General features: G+C 37.7%; 1 protein-coding gene across 4 annotated transcripts in view; it reads left to right on the top strand.

Annotated features, from left to right (window-relative positions):
• The window catches only part of TJP1 (tight junction protein 1), a gene marked incomplete at both ends in the record, with an annotated part of 206,526 nt that overhangs the window by 139,719 nt on the left and 41,930 nt on the right, over positions 1-24,877 (top strand). For all 4 annotated transcript variants that reach the window (XM_084254189.1, XM_084254188.1, XM_084254187.1 and 1 more), the window contains 6 exons: positions 6,204-6,328; positions 6,973-7,075; positions 13,226-13,502; positions 16,895-16,998; positions 17,555-17,723; positions 18,008-18,161. In XM_084254189.1, the coding sequence (XP_084110315.1) occupies positions 6,204-6,328; positions 6,973-7,075; positions 13,226-13,502; positions 16,895-16,998; positions 17,555-17,723; positions 18,008-18,161 (932 nt within the window). The remainder of the gene's footprint in view (positions 1-6,203; positions 6,329-6,972; positions 7,076-13,225; positions 13,503-16,894; positions 16,999-17,554; positions 17,724-18,007; positions 18,162-24,877) is intronic.

Raw genomic sequence — 24,877 nt, 5'->3', positions numbered from 1 at the left:
TAGATAGCACTTTGTTTTTTTATTTTATTAGTTTCTGCTCATATTTAATATTGCCATTCTTCTGTTCATGTGGGATTAAGTTGCTTTATTTTTCTAGTTTCTTTAAGATAGAAGCTAGAGCATTTACTTTACATCAGAGGTGTAATTTGTCATCTTATCATACTACATGTGTTTTTTTTCCTGTTACCTTTTTAGCTTCTAAATAAGTAAAATAAGACACTTAAATTAGCGAAAGTATGTTTTTCCTTTGTACCATTTTGTCTGAATTATCTAGGAATTTCAGGTGGGGGAAGGACTAAGTGTATTTACTATAGATCTATATCTCATTATTTTAGGCAAAGTGGGAAAATATTCTGAAAGTTGCGAGAACAGGTTACACTTTTCTGAATGTATTAAAAGTGCCATATCAACTTGTCCTGTTAGGTGTAAGACTCAGGTGTCTTTGAAGTTCTGTCTAGATGGTTAGTGTGAGCTCCATTCTGTAGCTGGCCTCGTTCCAAGCCTCAGTTTCTTTTGCCCCAGAAAGAGGTACCAGGTCCTGGAAAATGTCATTAGAAGATACATAGAGATAAGATATAATTCGTAATGCTTTGGTTTTTAAACATGTTAGCTGTTGTACCAGGAATACAGAACTTTGGCCTCTGGGCCTCATCAGAGAGGATTTGTTTTTTAAAAAATTTTAAAAATATCCATGTCAGTGCAAGTCAAGAGACTTAATGGCAAAGCATAATTCAGTTGACTTCATTCCTAAAGCTGCAAAACAGTACTTCCAAGTATCTTGGTGTTCTGGATTGGGCCAGAGTAAAATTTAAGACTATTTAGATTTAGATCATGATCAGCAAACTTTGACTGTGAAGAGCCAGATAACTGGCAAATATTTTAGACCTTGCACCACCACTGTCACAACCACTCAGTTCTGCAGTTGTAATGCAAAAGTATCCATAAACAATAGGTAAAAAATGGATGTGACCGTGTTCCAATAAAACTTTATTTACAAAAATTAGAGCTGCCAGGGGCCTCACCTGGTGGCGCAGCAGTTAAGCGCTGGGCTGCGAAGCTGCCGCAGCCTCTACAGCTCCGGTTCGATCCCCTGCCGCTGGCAAGGGTCCCAAATGGCACGCAGACCTCTCCTGCCACGCCCGCTGCTCCCCTCAGCAGTGTACTTCAGTCCTTCTGCCTGGTTCTGGTCCCCGCTCTGGCTCTGATGAATCCTCTCACCCACCCGCACTTCTGACTGTACCCAGTGCTTGTATAAATATAAATAAATAAACAAATAAATCTTTAAAAAAAAAAAGTAAGAGCTGCCAGGATTTGGTCATACTTTTATTGTAAAGAGGATTTATCGTAAAAAGGAATCAATTGGGTTATCCTTGACTACCAGAAATTCTGATTCAGTTAGTAGGTCTGGGATACGCACTTTTTTAAAAGGTTCCAGTTTGAGATGGAGGGCCTTGGCCTCTGCCATCAGAAGTAGCAAGAAGAATTTTGGCAATGGTAGTTTAATGAAGGAGGTAATTTGAAGTTATATTCTTTTGTTAATAACTTGTGTGTTGCCAAATAAGGGTCAGAATTCTTTGACACCTGGTGGTCAGTGAATAAAAAAGGTAGAGATGACGTCATCTTTAGAAAAATAAAAATCCTGTGCTTTAAAGCTTTGAACGTTGTCATTTTTTTCTCTACATTCTCAGAGGTTTCATCTTTCATCTTAGAATGCTAGAAAAAGTTGGAATCCTATTAATCTTCAAGGTTAAGTAATTTTTTGGTGCTCCCTGTATGCCAAGCTCTGTTGTAGTCCCTGGATTTATGTCAGAGAACATAAACACAGCTCCTTGCTTCATGGATTTAGGCCCATGAAGTGACAGGTGAATAAACACCAAGGATAATCTGCCCTGTGTCCTGCATTATGATTTTCTGAGGGGTAGAAAATCTTTGACAATTTTATATTCTCCTAATGTTTGGTCCTTAGTTATACCCAATAAAGTTTAATAGGCAACCTATTCAACAAAGTCACTCTTAGGATACCTGTAGCAGCATGGTCCAATAGCAATATGTGCAAATTACATAGGTAATTTAAAATTTTCTTGTCTTTACATTTAAAAAATGTAAAATGCAGGTGAAATTAACTTAACAATATATATGTATGTGTGTGTATACACACACACATAGTTTTTGGGTGGAAGGAAAGACATGAAGCAATTTTTTATATTTTATTCTTTTGAGATCATAAAGAGCCCATGAGCCTCAATAAATTTGTATTTCTGTCTTTGCCTGAAAGAAGCTGATTTTATGCTAAACAAGTGGCATGGAATCTGTTCCTATTTTGCTGGCCATTAGCTCTCCCCATTTTTTTACAGAATATTATGAGTGCTTATGCACTGAACAAAGCTGAAACTATTCTGACCTTTCATAGAAAAAGTTTGCCCACTCAAGTGTTAAATTATTCCTGATCCCTTAAAACAGAGTTCAATCAAGAAAGGTGATTCAGTTGCATAAATATCTGGATAATCTCTTTGCCAAAGAGTCTTCCCTGTTCACTTAAAATATGCCCCTTATAGGGTTGTACTTAGCTGGAACTGATAGATGAATATTTGAATCCCTCACAAGTGGGATATTGCTCCTCAGGCTACCAGTAGTGCCATGTGTGAAGTAGTTTAAATGTGTACCTGTGTTCTGGAATACATGGGGTGCATCACTCTACTACTAGAAAGGTAGAATGGTTTGATGAATAGAACGAATTTTGAAGGATGAACTGAAGCTTGCAAGACTGATGAGGTGCTAAAGGAACACCAGGCAGAGAAGGAGATATGAAAGCATAGTTTGATCATGTATAGCATGCTTACAGGGATCAGGAGTTAAGTATATTTAGAGCAAAGATTGGGGTACTGGGAAGCAAATCTGAGTTATATTTCAGGATATTATTGTATAACAAGGAATTTAGATCTGTGGGCAATGAAATAACAGTATCAAGTCTGTTTTAGAATTAACCCTTAGGGGCCTCCCCGGTGGCGCAGCGGTTGAGCGCTGGGTTGCGAAGCTGCCTGCGGCCTCTGCGGCGCCGGTTCGATCCCCGGCTGCTCCCAGGCCAGCGGAGGAGGATCCCACATGGTGCACAGACCTCTCCTGCCACCCGCTGCTCCCCTCAGCAGTGTACTTCGGTCCTTCTGCCTGCTCTGCTCCCCGCTCTGGCTCTGGTGAATTCTCTCACCCTCCCGCGCTTCTAACTATACCCAGTGCATGTATAAACAAAACAAACAAACAAATATAATAAATAAATAAAAAAACATGCCTCTATAAAAAAAAAAACTATAAAAAAAAAGAATTAACCCTTAGAACATGAAGAAGGGTAAACTATAACACAGTAGAGGTAAAAAAAAATCTATTGAAAAAGGCAAGTCAATAGTGAAGGTAGAGGAATGGGAACAAGTGGAATAGTTTAATCTCTGAAGTGTTTGGTGACAGTCCTAGTGTGATGGTCACTAGCATTTAAGTCTGTTCTGAGACCTGGCTGCCTGTTAGAATCACTTGGATCTTAAAAACAAAAAATGTCTACCATCTCTCTTCCTCCAGTTTTATTAAATTGATATGGTGTCAGGGTTCACACATAAGCAAGCAGTTTTGAAACTGTTCCCAAATGATTCTCATTTGCAACCAGAGCTGGGAATCACAGACTTCCTAGATAGTTATTAAATGAACTTCAGCAAGCTCCGATCCAGCAGAATTACACGTTTTGCCCTAGTTACATGGGAGTGGTGGTCTGCTGGGCTGGGTTTTAGCCTCTGGCTCTCTACAGCAAAAACCATTGCTCACATGTAAATCTTAAGAAAGTGTCTTCTCATCTCTGCTTTCCTCATTGAAAACTCCGGATGCTTTCCGCATTCTTTAGTATTTCCATCTTGCTTTTAATTTTTAATTAAAAGAATTACTAAGCAAAATGTGTAAATGCACGATAGAAAAGTTTATTGAGTAAGGGCCTCCCTTGGTGGCACAGCGGTTGAACGCTGGGCTGCGAAGCTGCCCGCAGCTTCTGCAGCTCCTGTTCGATCCCCGACCGCTAGCAAGGGTCCCAAATGGCGCGCAAACCTCTCCTGCTATGCCCGCTGCTCCTCTCAGCAGTGTACTTCAGTCTTTCTGCCTGTTCTGGTCCCTGCTCTGGCTCTGGTGGATTCTCTCACCCTCTCACGCTTCTGACTGTACCCAGTGCTTGTATAAATAGAATTAAAAAAAAAAAAGATTTAAAAAGAAAAAGTTTATTGAGTAAAAGATTAGTTCCCACCTCTTTCAAAGAGGAAAAATAACCACTGCTCCCCCATATTCCTGAAGGTAACCCTTAGACATTTTTCCCCAATATTTGTGACTACTAACAGTCTATAGGGAATAACTATGCAAATGTATATGTTCATATTGTTGGAGGGGTATGTATATCCTCAGGGCACATTCCGAGAAACTGGTTTCCTTTGTCAAAAGTTTGGTGCTTTTGTAATTTTGTCAGATATTGCCAAAAACCTGTCCTAAAGAGTTGTAGCAGTTGAAGTGCCCATCAGCAATAATGTGTGAGTGCCCGTTTCTGTATAGTCTCCCCTGCAAAATGTGTTGTCATACTTTAACTTTTGTGCTCTGTGTGGCATTAATTTGTATTTCTCTGATTTTTAACATTTCATATATCTTTTGTAAATGGTCACAAGTTTGACCTGAGGATGCGAAAAGGTCTCCCAAAACTTTTTATGCTCTAAGGCAAACTATTTTCAAACAATACAAAAGTATTGTCTGTGTTGATATTTGTAGTGAAGGTGCAAAATACAATGGTGGGTAAACCTGGGTGCCATACCCCAAATCATGACAGTGATACTAAACCTTCCTAATAGCCGCTGCTGTATACTCACAGTTCAGAAGTAAAGCAGAATTAAAAGGTTACTTCAGAATTAATCAGTTGATAATTTTTGGTTTTCATGTTTTAGCTATTACAAATCAATTAGGATGTTAGGAATATGTGGCTGTAAATCTTTGTGTGGCATATTTTCATTTCTCTTGGATGTATGCTTGAGAGTGGAATTGCTGGTATTATTTTTTATGTTTGTTCTTATCTTTTGACATCTAAGTAGGCTTTGAGGAGGAAAGGAAAGGCATGATCAACTTTCTGTCTATGGTTATCATGGTCATCTCTGTTGTAGATAGGATACCCTTTATCCTCAGGTTGGTCGCATTGTAGAGAAAACGTAGTGCAATAAAATTTTAGAGGCGGGCCTCCCTGGTGGCACAGGCCATTGAGCGCAGTGCTGTGAAGCTGTCCCCAGCTCTGCAGCGCCAGTTCGATCCCGGCCTGCCTCGGAGCAACCCACATGTTGAGCAGACCTCTCCTGTCACGCCCACTGCTCCCCTCAGCAGTGTATTTCAGTCAGTCTGCATGTTCTATTCCCGGCTCTGTCTCTGGTGAATCCTCTCACCCTCCCGCGCATCTGGCCTGTACACTGGCTCTTGTATAAATAAAATAAATCTTTAAAAAAAAATTTGGAGGAAAATTTTCTCTTTGATTCAGTGATTTCTTTGGAGACCTAAGTAAATGTTTGATGGCTCTTTAGGCTGCTCTGAATATTTCATTTCCTTTTTATGGAATTGAGTGGATTTCTTTGAGATTGGGTAATGTTTTAATAACTTGAAATTATTTTGGATTTTTTTATAGTTGCCTGTCCTTATAGTCATTGTGATTAAGATTTTCAGCTCATTTAGAGTGATATAGTTTATTATAATTTCCTTTAAGGACATAAGTAGTTTTTAAATAGCTGACACACTATTTTCTGTTGTTACAATGTGCATAAGACATTATTGGGTACTACTTATATAGAGGTTTTTAGCATACTTGAGAAAAGTTGAAATAACATTTGGTATTCATAGCTATTAATAGTATTATGTAAAATGTCATTCAGTATATATGCTCATTAATTCTGTCATTCTATAAATTAGTTCATTAAAAACATTTATGTAATTGGAAAGTTTTAATATTGTTCAGCATAGAACATGCATTTCCTATACCATCGTAGATCATTTTAATTTGTAAGCATACAAATCCGTAAGTGTTTGGATCACAGATGTGATCCAAAATTACAAAATTACAATTGTAATTTTTACTTTTAATGTTTTTAGATTGTAAAATATGACAAAGAAAAATTTTTCTTAATAGCAACATCTCACTAATATTATTACTTTAGGCTCCTGGGTTTGGATTTGGAATTGCAATATCTGGTGGAAGAGATAATCCTCATTTTCAGAGTGGGGAAACCTCAATAGTAATTTCAGATGTGCTGAAAGGAGGACCTGCCGAAGGACAGCTACAGTAAGTGTGTTTCCTCTCCTGGGCGCCTGTGTCGCGAGTAATATTCCTCTCCTCAATCATTGGCTTAGTGTGTTAGTGATATTTTCAAGTAAATATAAATTTATACTTATCTCTGTCACAAAGGGGAAATTAGTATCACGCTAAATGGAAGATTACTATAAAAATATAGTGAAAAGAAAACTCAGTTTGGCTAGAATCTAGTTTTAGGAGTCTTTTAAGAAAATTTCCAAGATAGAAGCAAAAGATGTACTAAGCCAAAAAAATGAGAGTATAATGAAAGTATTGAAAGAAAATTGTAAGGAGGAACACTTTTTTTTTTTTTAAAGAAAATAACTTTCTCCAGCTATATGAGTTAGTATCATTTAATGGCCTGTAATTTTACCACCAAAAGTTATTTTGTATATTGGGGTACCTGGTAGTCCTTTAGGGAACATTGTGTTAATAGTTCAATTAATGTCCTGTGGTTAGTACCTTGCTAAGCTTTCTTCTAAGAGATTGGTAGGTAAATAGTTTGATGTTATTTAATCATTGAATCTGAAGACAGATAGTTTAATTAGAATATTTTACAGGTGTATCCATCTTCAAAATATTCACAAACTTACCAGTATGTTTTTCTCTACATGTTATTTATTTATTTTTCTTAGGGAAAATGACCGAGTTGCAATGGTTAATGGAGTTTCGATGGATAATGTTGAACATGCTTTTGCTGTTCAGCAACTAAGGAAAAGTGGGAAAAATGCAAAAATTGTAAGTATCTTTTTTACCTTTCATTTAATTAAAAGTACTAACTTTATTGCAGATTCGTTTCTGGTGTTGGAATTCATCCTTCTTTAAGGAAATGAAAACTGGATCAGTAGTTCCAGAGTGAGTTGTTTACAAGGAAGAGTATTCTTCCTACATTGATGTTGAATCTTGTCACTGGTGTATGTTTTCCTCCGAGTTCAGATACCAGGGTGTTTTTTGATTGAAAAAGAAAGGAGGACAAAGGTGACTGGATGGGGGTCTTTTTCTGGCTTGTTTCCTTCTCTTTTGAGTACTGATGCTAGACTGAATCTTGTTAGCAGTCACTTGAAATACATAGCCCTGTTTAGGCTACAGGATTTGTTTCATGGGCAAGTTTTCCATTGTCCCTTAAATACATCATCAGCTACTTGTTATTGTTATGTAGTCTGAGAAGAGAGAAACTGCTCAGATTTTCTTTGTACAGTTGTTCAGGGTGCATTTAATGTGAGAAGTAGTAGTCTGAGAAGAGAGAAACTGCTCAGATTTTCTTTGTACAGTTGTTCAGGGTGCATTTAATGTGCTGTTATAAAATATAAGAATCTTCTATTTCCTGTTCTTCTGAGAAGTCTACTTTTTTAAGTGAGGGAAAAGAAATTCTGCTAACCCTTGATAACTAGTTTCCATTCACAGTTAAAACTTAGAAAAAGTGGCATAATCAATATGGATTTAACATAATTCCTCTTTTAAATTGTATTCACATTTAGAAGCATATTAGCCACTTTGCTCCTAACCCTTTTCTGCCCTATCTAACCTCTGCAGGACTGATTAAGGCTCTCAGGTGTACAGAGCAGGAGGTAGAGGGTGGATAGCTAGCTTGTTTGTCCTGTCTTGTCCATTGAGAACCTTTCTCCTTTCTAGCAGACACTCAGAACTACATTGGACACATTAGAAAGGAGAGGACTTGAGTGAGGGTGACATTTGTATTTTGTTTTGACCTCTGGGAGCTGTGTTGAGAACTGGAAGGGATATTCAGGATATTCCTTGAGATAGTGTACCCCACACTTGCAAGGCCCTCTCACTCTGTCTTAGACTATCTGCCATATGACTTATGTCCACACTGATGTGGTTGCTGGTGATAGGAGAATTTTCTCATGTTGCAGTAGACTCAGTAATTGGTTACTGTATTTCCAAAGGCATACATCTTCTATTGTGTGTGTGTTTCCCAGCTTTATAGTAATCATATTTTACACTGTAATCTTATTTTTAATTTGTAATTCATGTACAGAATAAAGGCTGGCTAGTGGATGACAGAGCTTTGAAAAAGTTTTTATAACATAAGAGTATAGTGGTCATAGAAGTAGATTGATTTTGATAATCATTGGTTTTTATGAACTGAATAAGCTTTAGCTTTCCTTCCTTAACTACTGATCATGAGCATTACCATCATTATTCATAGTGTTTTCGGATGGGTTGCCACATGTTCTGAGGTGAGCATCCTGTATCTGAGGTTGGATGACTTTACCCATACCTCCAACTTTCTAAGTCCTCCAGTTGTCTGAAATATTGAATATTTTTCCATGCAAAATATTCAACACATGTATCCACGTCAATAATGCATCCAAGAAAATGTTGCTTCATAACTTTGAACTTCCCAGTGGAAATTATTTTATAAGAAGTAGGTCTGAAACTTGTAATGCATTTGAAATAGCACATGTAGGGAGGAGTATTTGGGGACAGCTCAAAGAATGGGTTGTAGTCTGTTTAGCTAAGTTAGCTGAAAAGACGTAACTCAGAAAACAGACAAGTGTCTTGCTCTCTAGGGAGACGCTATGGGGGGGGGTTTAGCGGAAGGTGTAATAATCAGCAAAAAGGGCATTTGTTCATTTTTACATTTGAAGAGATTGAATTGTGTCACTAATTTGTTTTTCATTGCTATACAACTTTTAGAATAAAACCCCAGTGACTTAGAAAGTGGCCTTTCATCACAAGATGTCTTTCTTACCTCATTCCTGACCATAACCCCAACATCAAAAACTTCAAGGTCATTTTGTATGGGTTTTGTTTGCTTGCTTGCTTGTTTTTTGCAGTTTTAAATAATCAACTCTTCTTCCTCCTTCCCCTAATCTATACTAATCTTTTTTTCATCTTGTCATCTTCATCTTGTCATCTTATATTACAGTGGTTGCTTGTTTATATGATTATCTTTTTATAAACTAAGAACCTATTGGGCATTAGTCTCTGTAATGATTTCTGTGGAATTAAAATGTTAAAACTCCATTATATAACTATCATAAAATAAATACCCTTATTTTGCTTAGCAGTAGGTAAAGGGAGGTAGAAATGAATGGATTGTTTATAACACATTAAGCATGTATAACTTCTACTAAAATTCTGACTGTCGTAAAAAGCATTGTGAAATAAGTTAATGGGCAAAAACACTTTCCTAGTGATAACCTCCTGAACCTTCAGCACAGTTTCTGAGGCTGCATGGTGTTGCTCTGCAGGTACACAGGTGCCCAACACATTTATTGATGGGTGTTTCTATGTCCAGTTTTCATAATGTTAAAAAATATATACTGAAGGTCATCGTGTTTCTGCCTCTTTTTCTACTTTTTTATATATGTTTTAAGAATAACTTCCTAGGAGTGGGTTTTCAAAAAAGTGTCAGAAGGCATGAATGACTTGATGTGTGGATTGCCAGTTTGCCCTTCAGAAAACCAATAGGGTATTGTGACTCCGATTTCATTAATACTTTTTTAAATCTTTGCCAAATCAATAAACTAAACATCATATTTCAGATGAAAAATTTTAATCACAAGTTTCATCTCAGAGAGAGTTCGTGTTCTTTGCCTGTTCATGTCCTTTGCGTTATCCTGTGATGATTTTCATACTAGAATGTATTAAGATCAGTAGCATTTTGTCATATACTGCATATGTTCTTCTCCTACTTGCTTTTCTGACTAAGTTTTTTAATGGTGGGTTTTTGTTTTTATATAGTTTTATTTTGACATGGAAATATTTATTTTGTAGTATGTGTCAGACTTAACTGAATTGATCCTGGCTTTGGTGTCATGCTTTGCCTTACCAGAGTTATAAAAGCAAATATCCTGTATTTAACCTAGTACTTGCTTGATCTCATTTTGTTTTATTTTATATTTGAATGTTTAATTCAACTGAACTGTTTTGAATTATTTTTCCCCATCATTTTTGTTCTAAAATTTTCAGTGTTAAGGTAGAGCATATTTCCAGATTTGCTAAATATATTCATGTAGGTTATAACAGCTAGCGCATATTAGTGGCGAATCAAAACAGGATTGGATTTTTTTCAATAAGTTAAGTGCCTACTGGGTGGGGTGCAAATATCTCATTATCCAACTAAATATACGGCAAGGACCTTCTACACAAGGACCTTGGGTCTTACTAGAATAGGTAGGTATTACACAACCATAGCAATAATGTATGTCATTTGAAGTTGAGGCTAGTTTAGGTATAGTAGATTTCCAAAGGGGTGACACTCTTAGAAGAATAAGAAAAGCCTTGCGTGCTCAACTGGTTATTTTGTTTTTATTTATACATTAGTAGGGAGGAATTGAACCTTAAAGTACACAGTGTTGCTTCTAATACAGTATGTTGGAGATTGAAATATAGGTAAGACTAAGCAGGCACTCAGTTAGAAATGCTTCATAGAAAGTTTTTTGGGTTTTTTTTGTTTTTAAAGATTTATTTATTTATTTATTTATACAAGCACTGGGTATAGTCAGAAGTCGGGAGGGTGAGAGAATTCACCAGAGCCAGAGCGGAGAGCAGAACAGGCAGACAGACGAAGTACACTGCTGAGGGGAGCAGCGGGCGGCAGGAGAGGTCTGCGCGCCATGTGGGACCCTCGCCCGGTGGCCGGGGATCGAACCGGCGCTGCAGAGTCTGCGGGCAGCTTCGCAACCCAGCACTCAACCGCTGCGCCACCGGGAAAGTTTTAATGTTACTGTGGCACACTGAGAGTGGAAAGCAGCTTTCTCTCAGTTTATAATAGGTTACTGATTGTCCTTTTACATCCTGGCTTCTTACTGTTCTTTATCCTTCAGCTTCAGTTTGTTTCCTCAGAAAGATCTCCTGTAATCACTCTTGGGAATAGTAAGAGAAGCAGCAGTGTTAGCGTGGAGTGATCTTAGAAGAAAGCTAGCTGCAGAGGGAAGAGATAAGGTAATAATTTGAAAATGAGTAGCAGACAGAGGGACAGTTAATTGGCAGATTAGTAAGCAGAGGACAGATTTGAGGTAAATTGGGAGAAATTAGACTTGTAAGTATGGGGGGCAGGGCGGATAATTGCTGAAGAAAGGTCTTGGGGGTCAGTAGGAATGAGAATAAAAACTCATATAGAAGGGCTTCATTCATACAGGAAGAGGATCTACGTGGTCTTTATGGAAGGAAGATAAAATAAATGGGATACTGAAAAAATTAAGGGGTAGAGGGGATGTGCAGTGATTGAGATCTTGGAGAACTATGTTAGCAAATTCCATAGAGAGACAGTAAGAAGTAGATGAAAATATTGTTGAACAAACATGAGAACTCAGTCAAGTAAAATGAATTCATAAGCCCTAATCAACAGTGTGGAAATGCAGCCATCTGAAGGTAAAGATAATTGGACTGGAGTTTATTATAACAGATGACTGAGAAGTTAAGAGAGTTATTTCAGTGTCACAGCGTGATGTCTTATGTAAATTTGGGAGGAAGGCAAGTGAAGCCAAGAGGGAATTGATGGACTGAGAGAATAGGAGAGGGTAGAAGAATCAGAAATAAGATGGGCATGGGCAATTTTCAGTAGATCAAGATTTCAGAAGTAGAAGACAAGGAGTGTTGCCCAAGAAGCTCTTTGCAGATCTTTGATCAGATTAAATATATACTTGTGAAAGATGAATTGTACTTCAGGAACTAAGAGACCACTCAAGGAGAAGGCAATACATGTAGATCTTGAATTTACAGAAAGTGATGGAAATAAATGGACAAGAGAAATTGAACCAGTTACCAGAGCCATTGAGGAAAGAAAGCCAGAATTAATCTTGAACAGAATTACAAATCAGAGACATACAGAGACTGAATGCAGTTTGCATTGAACAGAATTATTCTTTGCAACATATAGACAAGCCTATACCAGGCCACTGCAATAAAGCAAGTCACTCAGTGTTTTTGGTTACCCAATTTTTACCCAATGCATATAAAAGATATGCTTATGCTATATGTTAGCCTATTAAGTATGCAATAGTGTAATGTCTGTACCTTAATTTAAAAAGTTTATTCATAAAAAATGCTAATATCATCTGAGCCTACAATAACTCAGTCTTTTTGCTGGTGGCAGGTCTAGTAAAAATACAATGTCTGCAAAGCAAATAAAACAAAGTACACCTGTACTAAGTAGATGTTAGTGTAGTGGTTCAATAATTTGCCCTCTTAGAGGTCCAGTAGAGCAACTGTGGACCTTAATACTGATAAGTGCTGAAATTTTTAAGGAATCAAGTTGGGCTTTCAAGTTTGCTGTAGTTTTTTTTTTGTTTGTTTGTTTTATAAATTTATTTCTGCATACAAGAAATGGGGTGCAGGCCAGAGGTGCAGGGTGGGGGGGCAGTGGTAAGAGGAGCGCCAGAAACAGTGGGGAGCAGAACAGGCAGATTTGACTGAAATACACTGCTGAGGGGAGCAGTGGGTGAGACAGGAGAGGTCTGCTGCACCATGTGGGTCAGCTCCCTGGCTGGGGATTGAACTCGTGCTGCTGCTTATAGCTTCATAGTCTGAGACTTAAACCCTTGTGCCACCAGGGAGGCCCTTTGCTGTAGATTTTATAAGCAGCTACAGTATATTTGATGATGACATTAGAATACAGCATCCTCTCCTTGACTTAAGCTATCAACAATTACTAGTTTCTCTTTAAACTTACAATTATTGCATCTAGAAGATCTTTCTGAATAAACCAAGAACGTCATAAAATCCACTAATCCTATCTGTTCATTGGTTGAGCAAAAAGCACAGCCATTATGGAAATGTGTTCATTAGTAATTTGTTACAATTGTGAATTTTAGATCTCTAAATTCACATAATTAATTAGATATGGGAATCATACAAATGTAATTTTCCTTGCTCTTGGAAACTGAAAGTAAATATATTTTGTAATCTTATTTGTAGACCATTCGGAGGAAGAAGAAAGTTCAAATACCGGCAAGCCGTCCAGATCCTGAGCCAGTTTCTGAGAATGAAGAAGATAGTTATGATGAGGAAGTGCATGATCCAAGAAGTAGCCGTGGTGGTATGATTAATAGAAGGAGTGAGAAAAGTTGGACAAGGGATAGAAGTGCAAGTAGAGAGAGGAGTTTGTCTCCACGATCTGACAGGCGATCCGTGGCCTCCAGTCAGCCTGCCAAACCCACCAAAGTCACGTTGGTGAAATCCCGGAAAAATGAAGGTATTCTCTACCTACTCTAAAATGGTCCCATGAAAATTTTGATGAAAAGTAACACTGCTCTCTCTTCATTTCTTTGTTTTTGTTGTCTTTTGTTATTTTCATGCTTCTGTCTTAGGGCTGTAAAGCAGATTCTCTTATGGAGGTCTTCACTTGAGTCCATTTGTTGTAACAGATAGTACTTCAAATACATTGTCCAGTAGTTGGATTTTGGATTTCTTCTGATTAGAACAGCCAAATACAAATTATGCTAACAAGAAGTGTCACATCATTACCAAGGTGGAATTCCATATTTTACTTTGCTGTTAGGTAATAAAATAACCATGGGAAGAAATCTTAGAGGTGGGAGTTACTATTTTTACAAGTGGAGAGATTGAGGGGAAGGAGCCCCTTATATGGGCCCTCAGGTGTTTCTTTTTTGTTAAGTTCTTTAATTTTCTTACATCATTGCTTATTTTTGTACAGTGTTTGATTCCTCCTCTCAGGTGTAGTCCCTGCAAGTCTCCCAGCACCACATCACCCGCAAAACCATAGTCTCATGTGCTCTTCCCTCCCGTTTTGATCCCTCTCCTGCCTTTGTTAAGTTTGCCTGTAGTCTTCTTACAAGTGATACCGTATGATATTTTTCTTCTTCCTTCTGACTTATTTCACAGAACATAATCCCATCAGGTTCTATCCATGTTGCTGTGACTGGCATGAGTTTATCTTTTTTTAATTGCCGAGTAGTACTCCATTGTGTACATATACCACATCATCTTGAGCCAGCCATCTGTTTTGGGGCATTTAGGTTGTTTCCATATCTTAGCTATTGTGAGTAGTGCTGCAATAAATATAGGACGTTCATGTGTTTCATGTAGGTCTCTGAAACTCCACATATTTCAAATGAAACTCTTAACCTCCTTTTTTAAAAAATTATTCTTCATGTTTCTTATGAAGAATTCCATTGAATAAATTCCCATATACCCATTTTCTCAAGCCAGTCATGGATAACATGGTAGTTATCCTTAACAGCTCTTTTCTTCATTTTTCTATGCACAGTTAATATATCCAAACTTGTTAAATACCACTCCTAATCATCCCACTTCTGCCTTTCTTCACTACTACCACCCTCATCCAAGCCTCTACTTATATAAGTATGTAAAATTGTATATAAGGTCTGCATTGTATATATTTAAGGTGCGCATGATGTGTGTGTATTATGAAAATATCACCACAATCAAGTTAGTACATCATCGCCTTATGTTGTTGGTGTGGTAAGCACCATCTCTAGAGTGGATTCAGTCTCATACATTGGGCTCTGAATTCATTCCAATGAGTTCTGCCAACTTCTTCACTGTAGAGGATCCTCTGTGATGTTTTGCTGCCTTTTTCTTTTGCCCTGGTTACTTTTTAGTCCTAGCTGCCCTATACTTACAGCTTCATCATATCCATCAAGTCTTTCTTTCTACACATTTTGGTGCATTTGTTTTAACCTTTCTGTTTCTTTCTACCCTTCCAGCCCCCAGCCAACACATGCATACCTTTATCCTTCAGGTTTTAGTTTTAGTATTTCCACTGTAGCATCCCTTACGTAATGTCTCAGCTTTAATGTCTCTTCTTCTAGGAGGCCTTCTCTTCACCCCTACCTGACCCAGATCCTTATATTGTCCCTACCTGAACTTTTCATCACTCTTGTAATTACCATGGTAACGTCTTTTTCCCTGTGACTATATAAGTAGCTTGAATGTAGGGATTGTCTCTCATATGCTGCTTTTCATGCCAGTGTCTGGCACATAGTTAATATATACCCAAGGGAATAATTTAGAATAAATAATCAGTTAGTATATAAGGGGTTTTCAGAGACATTCTGTATGGGGGGAGAAGGGAATAGGATCAAAACAGGGGTGGGAAGAGCACAAGGGACCTTGGTGATGGTTCACGGGTGAATGGGTAGAGGGAATTTCATGGGGACTATAACTGAGATAAGAAAGCATACATTGTACAAAAATGAAGAATGATGTAAAAAATATATAAAATTATATATATATGTGGATTTTTAAAGTCATCTCTGTATTGGTCATTTATAGCTTTTTAGTCTTGAATAAGCACAGCCTTTTAATCAGTATTTCCTCTGTAGTATAACCATTTCTAAAGTACATGTTGACTGCCTAGATCCCTAAAAATTCTTCTTTTTTAACCCAGATTCTATCCTTGCTAGTGAGCACTCTTATGTATATTTGCCATAAGTTAAACTATAACTGATGTGACTTTGGAGGTTCGAATAGCAAGTCTGTTAACTTACCCATATTAAAATCAGTTTTCTGTTTCCCATTTGTTTTGTGTGTGTGTGTCCCTGTGTGTGGATGGGAAGGAAAGAGGGATGTTGGTTGGTTAGATGCTTGCTGGCTTGCTTGCTTGCTTGCTTGCTTGCTTGCTTTGCAATGCAGTGAGATTCAGTCTTTCTCTCCTAAAGGAACCAGAAACCCCTCCTCTTCTTATTGACAATACACTCATAGTTGTAGTCATTATTCTAGTTTCTTAAAAGTTGAAATACTAGTTTTTACAGTTTTGCAGGCCCCTGGATAGTTTTTAGGACTTCCTGGTAACTTTCTTAATTCAGCCACTCCCCCTTAACTCTTGCCCACATCTGCCTTTTGTTTGCAATAATACAGAGTAGTATGTACCAGCACTGAGTATGTCTCTGTAGCATTAGCTGTACAGGATCAGAAATACTTTTTCTCTAGGAACTGGGAAATATAGATCATCAGTCTTTCCAGAGTTTTTCAAGGCCCTCAAGCTGTTTACTTTTTTAGACTATGTTCATTAAACCTTATAAGAAGCTAGTGAATCAATACAACATGGTCAGAAAGAAATGATCTTCTCTTTAGGACTTTCTTTCAGTACAGCAAAAGTACTGTCAGTCTTCTGTTTGAACCATAAATTCTGTCCCTTTCCTTTCACATTGACATTGCAAACTTTCTGATGATTAAAGGATATGCTCTCTGGGTAGCCATGGGTAATTTCTTGAATTTGAACTCTCTTGGTGCCATGATTATTAGTCTTATACTTTTTTAAAAAACATATTTATTTATACATACAAGAACTGGGGTATAGGCCAAAGGTGTGGGGAAGGTGAGAGGATTCACCAGAGACAGAGTGGGGAAAAGAACGGGCAGATTGACTGAAATACACTGCTGAGGGGAGCAGCGGGTGAGTCAGGAGAGGTCTGCCACGCCATGTGGGTAGCTCCCTGGCTGGGGATCAAACTTGTGCTGCAGTGGCTGTGGATAGCTTCATAGGTTGCGTCTTAACTCCTTGCGCCACCAGGGAGGCCCAGTCTTACACTCTTTGTACTGTATACTCAATCTAAGTATCTTAAGATTTTACACTAAAGAAATTTAAATGTATCATTTCAGAGTATGGTCTTCGATTGGCCAGCCATATATTTGTAAAGGAAATTTCACAAGACAGTTTGGCAGCAAGAGATGGCAATATTCAAGAAGGTGATGTTGTATTGAAGGTATGGTTGCAATCTTACATTTTAATGAACTGAAAAAAATCAATTTCTAGTATGACCAATAGCTTCTTGCTCATGTTGAAAGCAATTGTACCAAAGAGAATTAGAAATCAGTATTTGGGGGGCTGTATAGCTTGGCACTGTGCACATGTCAGCGCTGATGCTTTTCTTTAGGCATGGTATTCTGCGAGAATTAGTGGCTGCAGATGTATATCATTTATTAGTAGGCACTACTTTGTAGATAAAATACTGCTGTTCTTACACAATCAATGATTTTGATAACTGCTTTAGATATTGAAATGTTTAGTTAGTTTTCTTTCAAGTAATAGAAAGTGGGTGGGGGAAGAATTAGGAAATGCTTCATTGGGTTTTTAGCAGCCTAAGGTAGCAAAGATTTTATTATTTCAGTGAGAAGGAAGACTTGGATAATTTAGGAAAGGAATATTTTGGTTCACAGAGCAAGCTGAGTGGTAGTTGAGATATTCCTGTTCCGAGCAGGTTAACATTCATATTTTTGTTTGTCATTTATTTTCAACCTGTGGTTTCTTTTCTGATGCAGATAAATGGAACTGTGACAGAAAATATGTCATTGACAGATGCAAAGACATTGATAGAAAGATCTAAAGGCAAGTTAAAAATGGTAGTTCAGAGAGATGAACGCGCTACCCTTTTGAACGTCCCTGATCTTTCTGATAGCATCCACTCTGCTAATGCCTCTGAGAGGGATGGTAAGTAAAGTTGTTTGGAGATCCCCTTTAAGTGCCCAGCTTTTTAAAGGAAATTTGACATGTTTGAATGAAATGATAATTTTCTACCTTCAAACTTAAAATTATGAATACATATTTTTTTTTCTGTAGTCAGGTCACTATTAATTATTGGCTAATAAAGTTAATGCTTATATCAGCTCTTTTATATGAATTCATATTTACTAGCTTATTTCCATCATCATTGGAGTACCTTGTATTTCATTGTAATCTCTTCGTGGGAAAATAAATAGCGCCGTTTTATTTAGACATTTCAGAAATTCAATCCCTGGCATCAGATCATTCTGGGCGATCACACGACAGGCCGCCTCCTCCCCGACACAGCCGGTCACGGTCTCCTGACCAGCGTTCAGAGCCTTCTGACCATTCCAGGCATTCTCCACAACAGCCCAGCAATGGCAGGTAATCACACTCTGTTGTTTAAAGTAGTGGTGTGTGCTTGTTTCTGGTATTATTTACAAGTAAAATCAGAAGCTAGAGTTTCTTACAATCTTCAAGATTAGGTCTATTCTTCTTTATCAATTTTTAGGTATCTCTCACCTAGAAAAACAGACCAGTGAAACTTTTTCTTAAAGGTCCAAATGCTACCTTGGAGATACTGTCGATCCTCTTTTAGGTCGCCACAGTAAAGGGAATCACACAAGCTTTTGGTTTTCCAATGCATACAAAAGTTATGTTGTAGTCTGTTAAACATGCAATAAATAGCATTATATCCAAAAACAATGCACATACCTTAATAAAAAAATAACTTACTGCTAAAAATTGCTGATCATCATCCGAGCCTTCAATAGGTTGTAATCTTTTTGCTGGTTTCCCTTTGCAAAGCACAGTGAAGGGACGCATGATAAGACAAAGTGTGCCTGTAGGTGTTTTAGGCTTACAAGTGTCTCAGCTCTGTCTTAACTCTAGAAGTAATCTTAGACAACAGATAAATGAATGGACATGCCTGTGTTCCAATAAAACTTGATTTATAAGAACATTTGACCCAGGGCCTCCCCGGTGGCGCAGTGGGTTGAGTACAATGCTGTGAAGCTGTCCACAGCCTCTGCAGCATGGGTTCTATTCCCGGTCAGCCAAGGAGATACCCACATGGCATGGCAGACCTCTCCTGTCTCGCTCACTGCTCCCCTCAGCAGTGTTTTCGGTCATCTGCCTGTTTTGCTCCCAGCTCTGTCTCTGGTGAATCCTCACCCTCCTGCACCTCTGGCCTGTACCCCAGCTCTTGTATGAATAAATGAATAAATAAATAAATAAATCTTCAAAAAAAAAAAAAGTCTTAAAAAAAAAAAAAAGAACATTTGGGGCCTCCCCGGTGGCGCAGCGGTTGAGCGCTGGGTTGCGAAGCTGCCCGCGGCCTCTGCAGCACCGGTTCGATCCCCGGCTGCTCCTCGGCCACCGGAGGAGGGTCCCACATGGTGCGCAGACCTCTCCTGCCGCCCGCTGCTCCCCTCAGCAGTGTACTTCGGTCCTTCTGCCTGCTCTGCTCCCCGCTCTGGCTCTGGTTAATTCTCTCACCCTCCCGCACTTCTGACTGTACCCAGTGCATGTATAAACTAACAAACAAAACAAATAAATTAAAAAAAAAAAAATGCCTCAAAAAAAAAAAAATTTGACCTATAGCTGCAGTTACTGGCTCATTGCATTAGAAGAGGCTAAGAGGCTAACAAGCTTCAGGAATCTACTACTTGGAAAGTTAACTATAGTAGTTCATTACCAGATAGGTTGACCTGTTTTTTGTTTTCTCTTTTAAAAAGACAATGGTATTGGGCCTCCCCGGTGGCGCAGTGGTTGAGCGCTGGGTTGCGAAGCTGCCCGCAGCCTCTGCAGCGCCGGTTCGATCCCCGGCTGCTCCCCGGCCACCGGAGGAGGGTCCCACATGGCGCGCAGACCTCTCCTGCCGCCCGCTGCTCCCCTCAGCAGTGTACTTTGGTCCTTCTGCCTGCTCTGCTCCCAGCTCTGGCTCTGGTGAATTCTCTCACCTCCCGCACTTCTGACTGTACCCAGTGCTTGTATAAATGAATAAAAATAAATCTTTAAAAGAAAAAAAAAAGACAATGGTATTTATGCCAGCTATATTAGTAGTATGTGACTTACCTGAGTTTATATTGTCTTTGGGGTCACATGTACCTTTGAGAATCTGAAGAATTTTATGACCCTTCCATCCAGGAAAAGTTGTTATGTGCACATAGTATGCAGCATTTTGCATAAAATTTCTAAACATTCCCAAGGCTCTGTAGGCTCCCATTCATGGTTTGACAACAATTCACATAGAGATCTTCTAGCAGCACTTGAAAATCTAATTCCACAGCTGAACAATTTGGGATTGGAGATGGTGATTGGAGACTTTATCTGAGTAGAGGTGTTAGCTAAAGCCACAAAAGTCACTTAAAATTTGCTATAAGAGAAGCATATGGAGAGGAAGCCAACTGCAACATGGAGTACCTTCCTTCTAGAAGGTGAGGAAACAGAGGAGCAGTAACCAGAGAGAGGAGGGGAGTACCTTCTTCAGAGAGAACTCTTTAAAAGATATTCAGAAACCATAGTGATACATTTGTTTTACTCTGCTGTTTAGATGCTTATGAAACTGTTTCTCTCTAAACTTCAGATTTTAGATTTCTAAATTAATCCTCATCTGTGCTTTTTAAGGTTATGGTTATTATAGTATGTCACATGCAATATTCACTTATAAGAGATTATTTTTAACTACTTCAGGTTAATATATTGATTCTGAGAGTCTCCCTGACACACAGCATAGACATCTGGAAAAGGAATGCTGCCACAGCACATGCATAGTGATATAACTACGACCCTGAATGATTCATGGGGAGCAGCTATAATTTTAACACATTTCTCTCACCTGGAAACCATCTTGTATCAAGCAGTTTGGACATGATTTGCCTTTGATTTAAAAAAATATATATATAAATTTTTGCCTTTTTTTGGATAAGCAAATTCTAATTCCTAGAAATTTCTGATACCTACTTTTTTTCATTTAGATGTATGTTTCTTAATATAAACGGCATTTATAAGTTTTACTTAAAGTTGAAGAGCTCTTTAAAAAAAATTAATAATTGTCTTCATATTATATTTCGATGTTTTTACTTCTCATGGGAACCTCAAGTATTCTCATGGGTTACATCAATTAAATGGGACCATTTAAAAAGACAGACTCCTGAGCCGTGTTTTCAATTTATCTGAGATGGGAACAGGATATATTTATTTACTTTTTTTTTTTTTAATAGAGGCATGTTATTTATTTGTTTGTTTGTTTGTTTGTTTTGTTTATACATGCACTGGGTACAGTCAGAAGCGCGGGAGGGTGAGAGAATTCACCAGAGCCAGAGCGGGGAGCAGAGCAGGCAGAAGGACCGAAGTACACTGCTAAGGGGAGCAGCGGGCGGCAGGAGAGGTCTGCGCGCCATGCGGGACCCTCCTCCGGTGGCCAGGGAGCAGCCGGGGATCGAACCGGCGCCGCAGAGGCCGCGGGCAGTTTCGCAACCCAGCGCTCAACCGCTGCGCCACCGGGGAGGCCCTATTTATTTACTTTTTAAGCTCCAGTTTTTTTCTCTTTGTTTTCTGCCAGATTTTGAAACTTCTGGTTTCTAGAACATGTTGTATGTACTAAAAAAATGATGGTATTTCAGCTACAGCATACCAGTAGTCTTGAGATTGTTTCCCAGTTTATGTGTTAAGTATTTAATTGAAAATTTCAGTAACCTTACTCTTAGACAAGATGTAAAATATTACCAGTTGCTTGTAGGTTTCATTTTCCCTTAAAATTAATGTTAAAAATCCAGATATCTGTAGGATTTTAATTTAAAGAGTGCCCTACATTTTGAGAAAAAGTTTAAATGTAAGAGTGAGAACCTAGTGTTAAAGATTGGACAGCCATATAGTCGCTTACTTAATTTTGCTTGACAAATGTCTTTGTTTTACAGATGTTATTTACATTCCATTGTTTAAAGAATATACAAAAGATAACTCGATCTCTAATAGAAAAGTTTATTGTGTAAAGAGAACATAGTAAAACACCATCCCTGTTCTCTTCCAGCTTTCTGAATATTTTTGTATATTTGTAGCATACTCATTTATCTGCTGAGAATGTCATCTTCTTGTCAGAGGTATTAGAATATAGTGATTTATTTGGGCTTCAGGTCCATTCTTCCTGGATTTGAATCACAGTCTGCCATGGGTTACTTGTATGGCCCTGAAATTTCATTGTGCTTTCATTTTCTCATTTGCTGCATAGAAGGTGGCATTAGCATACATTACAAAGTTGTTATGAGAACTAAATTAGTTATTATAATACCTGTCATAAATGTTAGCCGTTGTCATTATGATGGTGTTTAGAGGTAACCTCAGCAGCAGAAACAATAGTCGTATATAGTAGTACTCGCAGCAGTAGCAACAGCAGTAGTATCTATGGTGAGTTAGAGTTTTCCAGATGTGCTTTCACCTCTGTTCATGTTTAACCATTTGTAAGGTAGAAGTCCAGGGTTATAGTTCACAAGAGGTTGTGGCCAGGATTAAACCTCTTGATCTTGATTCACATCTTTTGCCTTACTGCTATAGAGAAAGGAAGAAAGTAGAAGGTTAATTGCTGCTTCATCTTCAGAAGCCAAAAATCTACAAAGCATTTCATTGTTGTCATGACCTACTTCTGTGTGATACTGTTTTCTGAGAGAGCAAACGTTATATAGACAGAGTCCTAAGAACAACACATATAAATAAGCTCTATAATGAAGAACCTTATTTCTTCATTAGAATTAGATGACCAATGAACCCTCATGGCTATCTAAAACAGATTGTGGATCAAAATCTGATCTGCTGTCTGGTTTTGTAAATAAAGTTTTATTGGAACAATTATATGAATGAGAAATTGCAACATAAAGTATATGGCCCACTGAGCCATTTATAAAAAGATGTTACTATTCTCTAGTCTGGAACTTTAAAATATTTTTGTTTTTAAATTTATATGTATGGAAAGAATTATGCTTGTTGCTAGTATGTTTTGTATTTTACTTGATATTATTTAAGAGTTTGTTCTGGGCCAATGCTTGCACTGTTGGACCTAGAGATGCTAAGAGAGTCTACAGTTCATGGCAGTGCTTCCTAGTGACTTTCCCAAGTAGCTGTTAGTGAAAAGATTCTTTCACATATTTCACTGTAGTCCCTGCAAAGCTAGAGAATTTGCATTGCAGGGTATGTTCTATGCCTTTGTTTGGTTATATTGTACTCTCCATATTATTTACACTTCAATTAACAGACCCATTTTAAGACTTTTCCCCCAGAGAAACAGAAACATGTATAATAAACTGGTGCATTACAGAAAAAAATTCTGTTATAGAAAAACTCAAGACTAATTGGCATAGATTGAATTGTGGAAAATTTGGATTGTACAGATTTTTATCTTACATTACTAAAAAGTCAATCATTCCTAAAAGGACGTAAGTTTGTCTGAGGCCTGAACTGTTTTCTATATTTTAACAAATAGAAAACAGTCTGATTATATTTAGCATACCTGTTTTTTATAAAAAGTTTCTCCTGAAGTACTTGAAGGAAGTATTTTTAAAGATTGAAGCTTTGTGAAATTAACTTCTGTCATGTGTCTCTATTGATGCGGCTTATGATGCAGCAATTACATGAAAGTAAAACTGAGTTCTACAAATGAGATAATGCCTAAAGTCAAGTATTGTAGCAATTTAAAATCATATTTATTATATATCTGCTAAAATACATTAGAGAAGTCATGACTATTGAATGAAAGTCTAGGTTTATTTTTGCATCTTTTTCTGTCATCTTCCATGTATATGTGAACATATATATACATATACACATACATATATACACATATGTGAGGGCTGTAAATATTCTCTTATCCTAATATGTATAGTTTCTGTTCACTATATTTTATTTCTGTGGAACATACATATATATAACTTTGCAAATACTCTAAAAATTTTTGTTGACACACTCATGTTTACTGGTTGGACATTACTCTTTTTACCTATTTCAAAATGTGGAGAAGTTACTATCTTCTGACTGGTGAATTTCAAATTTTGCTTTCTGATTTTTGGTTTTAGTCTTGTCTAAGACTCCAGTATAATAGGTGGTTATACCTATTACCTCCAGTGTAATAGGTGGTTATTGATAATCTTAACTTGCTATAGATACTTTACATTTTCTTTTTTAGGTATGCTATGAAATCCTTCATCTTTGTTTGCCCTCTCCCTCCCCCACCAGTCCTTTACCTGCAAAAGATAGGGCCAGGTAAAAAAGTTATGACTCAGTGAGTATCTCAATGAAAGTAATCAATCATTTGATGACTTCTTTCCCATGGCTAATGTGTGTCTTGAACTTCTAAAGCTGGTGTGAGTGATGAGCGGGCAGCCCAATGTATACAGTGCAGGTTACAATTTTTTTTTACCAGATAGTTTCACATTATCCTGTTAACTCTTCCATTAACAAATAGTTATTTGAAAGCCACCGGTGTGTTAAGTTTGTGATTATAAATTATGCCCTGAATAGGCAAAACCTTGCTTATATCAAGTGGGCTTATACTAAGTGAGTAAGACATAAAAAAGAGGCATTTCCATTAGTGAAGAGTACTCTAAAGAGGGCAGGGTGAATGAGGCTGTGAAGGGACAAGGTTAGACAGCATGCTCAGGGAAGAAGACTGAAGGCCCACCTCACCTTGAAATGAGCAACAAAGCCAGCCAGATGAAGATCATTACAGACTAGGGCTTAGCCTGTATTCTTCTGAGATGGAAACACAACCTGAAGGTCATGACCACCAGTGTGACTGAATCTCAAGAGCAAAGGGAAAGAGTGATTTGGTGTTCTAAGATGTGTTTTTCTGGTTGGCTAGAAAGAATGTGAAAGTTGAAAAAATTGCTTATTTAAGTTGCCGTTTATTTTCTTTTTGGCTGATTCTTTGCTAGCATTTCAAAGTGAGTGGAATATTAATGATCTATTTTGAACTTAGGTTATTTTAATAGAGTCAATTATTATTTTCAATTGTGAGAATTTTAGGTTACCTAATTAAAAGTCTGGTCTGAGGATCTAATGGCAGAAAGGTAGGCTTAAATCTATTTATATCCATTACTTTCAAAAAAAGT

This window comes from Talpa europaea (assembly GCF_964194135.1).
Source record: "Talpa europaea genome assembly, chromosome: 14".
In the NCBI taxonomy this organism is placed as follows: domain Eukaryota; kingdom Metazoa; phylum Chordata; class Mammalia; order Eulipotyphla; family Talpidae; genus Talpa; species Talpa europaea.
The sequence above is the reverse complement of the archived record's forward strand: the minus strand, read 5'-3'. Positions and strand labels throughout refer to the sequence as shown.